Source organism: Otolemur garnettii, unplaced genomic scaffold (assembly GCF_000181295.1).
Source record: "Otolemur garnettii isolate 467f Iridium unplaced genomic scaffold, OtoGar3 scaffold00013, whole genome shotgun sequence".
NCBI classification, from domain to species: Eukaryota; Metazoa; Chordata; class Mammalia; order Primates; family Galagidae; genus Otolemur; species Otolemur garnettii.
In genome coordinates, this window is record NW_003852408.1 from 21,760,193 (window position 1) to 21,765,195 (window position 5,003).

At 37.6% G+C, this 5,003-nt stretch overlaps 1 protein-coding gene across 1 annotated transcript in view; it reads right to left on the minus strand.

Moving 5' to 3' along the window:
* Nucleotides 1-5,003, minus strand: part of UNC80 (unc-80 homolog, NALCN channel complex subunit) — a gene marked incomplete at its 3' end in the record, with an annotated part of 190,042 nt that overhangs the window by 125,415 nt on the left and 59,624 nt on the right. The window contains exons 18-20 of the mRNA XM_023510374.1: nucleotides 3,120-3,328; nucleotides 1,947-2,053; nucleotides 502-598 (exon numbers count right to left, since the gene is read on the minus strand). Coding sequence (XP_023366142.1) covers nucleotides 502-598; nucleotides 1,947-2,053; nucleotides 3,120-3,328 — 413 coding nt within the window. The remainder of the gene's footprint in view (nucleotides 1-501; nucleotides 599-1,946; nucleotides 2,054-3,119; nucleotides 3,329-5,003) is intronic.

The following is a 5,003-nucleotide window of genomic DNA, read 5'->3' on the forward strand; positions in this document are numbered from 1 at the left end:
ATGGACGTCATAACCAGGACAAATGAATCAGATTTATAGATAAATGTATTTTCAGAATGTAAGGATAGATTTTCTAATAATTAAAGCTGTCTGGCTCTGGAACAGGTTGCTTTGTAAAGTTGTAAACTCCCCCTCAGTGGAAGTGTGCAGAGGGTGGCTGGCCACCTGTCAAGGATGCAATGAACAGAATTTGTAAGTAGATAGGTGGGTGGATAAAAAAGATCTCTGAAGGTTTTTATAAAACTCTTAGATTTTAATAAAGGACAGAACAGCAGAGGAAGCTGTCTTATTCTTTGCAAACTCAGTGCCCACCAGGAAGTGAGGCATAGAGTCAGGCTTCCATAAATGTTGAACAAGCTGATAATAAACACAGAAGCCACAGATAGTAGTAGAAGACATGAATGAGAAAGAAATGAATGAAAAGCCAGCAGAAATAGAAAACGGACCTTTTAATCTGATTACATTTGTGTTCTGTGATAGAAGTGGCTGCGTGACATTTACCGAGACGCTTGAAGAAATTCTCCTCTTCATCTCTCCCATTTTCCACTCCACTCCCTGGCCCACCTTCGGAAAGTTTCACAGCACTGGTGAATTTGACCTGAGTGAAAATGGACAGTAGTCAGATAACTAAATTCAAAAGCGCATTTTTGCAGTCAGACTAATCCTTGACTCAAAAATTAAGTTGCTTAGAACATGAAGATGACGTCATCCTCTGGCTATCACATTTGGTTGGTTCAGTCAGTGAAGTTTGTTCTCATGTGAATGGGTCCAAAAAGACATCGTGATAGTGTAAGATGGATCCAGGTCACAGAGTGAAAGATAAATAATAAGGCACTATAAAAATAATTGAGCTATGCTTAGAATGAAAATAAGATAAAGCACAAACTCGAATTCATGAACAGCAAGCTCTATTCATCCTTTACAAACAACAGCATGATTGAGAATCAGGTCAAAATGAAAGTTAGCCCAACAGACTATTTTAAACCTCTGGGAAAGGATCAGTATAATTTATAGCGTGTACTATAATAAAAGTGCAATAACATGTTTCTCTTTCTAAGAACAGAAATGTGTTCTTCAACTTGCCTTTAGGCCAACAGTTCTCAAAACTTTCAGCAAAGCAAGGAAGCTACAGGCCGCACAAACACAAATACTTGACAAATTTTCTTTTTTAGTAGAAATAAAGGGAGGAAGAAATATTCTAAGCATATTTTCTAAATGTCCTATAATATCACTATCTTATTCTTTATAATATCAAAACATTAGTTATAAAACGGATTAGACAGAAGAAAACTGGTTTTAGTGAAATTCACAAAAGAGAATGTAAGCACATAATTTGTATATATATAAAGAAAAGGAATTCACTCTTATCACATGCTGCACATTAGGTATACAAGTAACCACACTTTGACCCATCAACAGGGAAGGACTCTGGAGGAAATATCACTTCACTGAGAATCATAACCTTTATCAAATCCCATGCTATTCCCATCCTTAGCCATGTCATAAAGGAACAGTTAGTGAAAAAGTTATTCTGGGTTTCTTTATTCTTTTCAATAAGGAAAATTATTCAGATGGTGCAAAAAGTGGTGGAAGGAGGAGGAATGATGTAAATATGTAAAAGAAAGAGTTACAGAATTACTGGATCCTTAGATAGGAGCTACGATGTCAGTAATTTCATATGTGTCTTAACAGTTAAAAAATGACTGGGCAATAATGGCCCATACCTCTTGATATATGATATATAAATTTTTTGTCACACTTTTTTCTTTTTTCCTTCTCACAATAGCCTACTATTGAAACATTTTAGTTTTCATTACTCGTCTAAGAAACTCGAGAGTTTCTTCAACTCTTTTTCGTTTGGCCCCTCCAGTGCTCAGCATTTCCCAGCCCTGACATTTTTCTGTGAGTGACCCTGCATTCCCTTGCACAAGAAACGTCCTATTTACCTTGGAGCTTTGCCTAATGAAAGACAGTCGGTCCACAGAGCTGATGTCCAGGAGGTCCTCCACGCCATCTGCCAGGCCCGAGAGGGAGGATCGTTTCAACCAGTTTCCTATGTAATAGATTGAAAAAATAGAATGGTGTAATAGTTTCTACCAAAAGAATTAAATGAAAATGTCAACATATGCCTACCAAACAATGAAAGTTACATGATTTGACATAAATAGATATGAAAACAAATTCTCAATGTACATGCTTTGAATTGAAATGTTCAATATTGGACTAGAAAATTACATTAGCAAGTAAGACCAGAACTAGAAGAATCTGATCTTCTTCAGTGAACTTAACCACAATCCATCTATCCTTAACAACTCTCATGTCTCACCTCCTAACTATCTCTCAAATCTGTCTTCTTCCTTCTATCTGTCCTACATGGTTACAACCAAGTCCAAGCTTCCATTTACTTATAGCTGGACTATGAGGCAGCTTTCCATCTGGTCTCCCTTGTCTACTCATGCTCCCTCCTGTATTATTTCCATGTAGTGATCTTTCAGAAAAAGTCTTTCTGCCTGTTTTTCTCTCCTGTTCAACATCCCGCCTTGGCTGCCTGGGGATCTAGGATGGAGAGTCTACCTGTACTGCAAGCCCTGGCTCCCACTGTGGTACCATAGTCATGTGGCCATTCTTCCCCCTCATTTCAGTTTTTCTAAATTCTCCTTCCTAATGCCTTGGCACATACTGCCACCTGGAGTGCTCTCCTCTTCCTACTCTGAAGCATCATGGTGGATCTTAACATCACTGCCTCTAGGAAGCCTTCCCGACTCCTACATGCTCCCCTCATTCAGGCCAGATCTCATTAGGGCATGCTTCCCTCACACGACATCTATTACCGTTCATAAATTTCATAGTCTGCAACCATACTTAATTGTAGGATTATCTGCCATAATGATTGTTGTTCTTACTAGACCGAAAGTTCAGCAAAGTTGGAGAGGGGGGCTGTATGCTTTGCTCACTATTTAATCCCTGATGCCTAGCAGGAAGGGCACATAGTAGGAGTTTAAGAGATACCTGTGAAAAGAACCTTGTGATTTGAAGGCTGTTCTGTTTTGATTATGAGTTGATTTTAGGACATGGTAGGTAAAAAGAGAATCCATAAGTAAGTACAGACATACTTTTACCTATGGGGAGTTTAAGTTTCTTCCGGAGGGAAATTCTTCGGGACCGCGAGCGGGCACGACGGTCAGAGGTAGTTCCTGAGTGGGCCGTGGTGCATTCTGAAGTGTCCTGCTCAGACTGGCTGCTGGTGTCACTTGCTGCACTCTGGGATTTGAACATCTTGCGCCAGAAATCTTTCCGTCCCAGGTTGCCTCCTTGCATCTGCTCATCACTGCAAGCAAGCAGAGGATCGAGCTAAATGTCCTACAGCAGGTGTGAAATCCTACATTTCCTTCCACCTCCTGACAATGATATTAAAATGATGCACAATGATATCTGATGAGCTGGGATGTGGGAAGAGTGGGTGTGAGAATGGAGGGGTATGACAAGGTTGAGCCTCTGAGCTCTTCTTGAAAACAGTTCTGTCTTCAGTCATCACATTGAGATGGTCATTTTTTAAACTTTAATAAAAAAGATTAAGTATTATTATGACCTACATGTGTAAGTCATAATAGCAGAAGCACTTAAAATCTTAGGAAATATTTTTGAAAGTTCTCTTGAGCTTGGGCAGTACTGTTCCTCTTTCCCCACTCCTTAGTATAGTATCGTATTTGATAATAAAAACGATAATTTTTGTGATATTATCATAATAAACTCACAAAAAATATTTAAATGAATGAAACAATGAATAAATAAGAGAAATGCCATGTGCATACCCAGGGAATGCCTCATCTTACAACTAGTAAGTCAAAGAAACTTAAGAAGGTTCTAAAAGTAAAATATGAGTAGAACTCAACAGGAAAAATACACCTGAAAAGGGCATTTCTGGCTAGGGCATTCCACAGGAGGGAAAGAACAAGTGGCCAGTAATATGCAGAGTTCAAGACCAGTGGGAATGATTGATATGAGATCTTTATTTTGGCAAGATTAAGGGTGTGCTGCAGAGAAGGCAATGGTTACTCTTATACTGCCTGTGGTGGGGTAGAATGGTTCAACCATCTGATGGTAATGGTCTCCAAAGCCTGTATCAACACTGTTAACACAGAAATTCAATATTCAGGAAGTAATCTCAAAGAAATGATAGGACAACATGTTAAGATGTTGATCTAAGAAGGTCAAATACTCACAAATGTATCATTGGTCAACATGGAAAAAGTATAAACAACTTAAGTGTTTAAGCTAGGGAAATAATTGAATATATCATGGGATTTCTGGGTGATGATATAATCTGTAGTCATTAAAATCACAGTTTAGAAGACCATTGATATAGAAAATGTTCATTGTCTATGGCAAAGTTAAAAGGCAGTGATCAAATGGTTTTCAAATGGGGTAACACCAAGTTAATTTTTTTTTTAAAGTACACATCTGAGCAAATGTCTTGAGTGTGGGTTTTATGTACAAATGCTCAAAAATGTACCCAACATAATACACCAAGCATTTATGGAGATTAACTCTAGTTGGTGGTATTTTGATTTTTAAATTACTTCCCCTTTATACTTTTCTGTGTTTTCCACATTTGTGAGCTTGGGAAACTTATATTACTTCAATAATATCGAAAGGAAAGATTATAGAAAATACTCTAGCAACATGCGATGAAATATATTTATAGGATTTTAGGTAACATTTGCTTACAATCTTTGGGGCTGAATTCTAAATTAACCTGAATCTTATAGTACTGTGTAAGGCAATCATTTTCTGGAGACATTTATAGGGGATCCAAATTTTTTCTCTCAAAAATCTCATCGGAGTACTAAATACTCATTAATACTTATTTTAAACTAGTATATTCTTTTTTTCATCAAAAATAGTATGAATTTAAATCAGTTTTGTAGAATTTGACTTCTCAGCTACATTTTATCCAATGAGCGCAGAGTGTGAAGCATTTCTCACCCTTAGGGGATTCATGA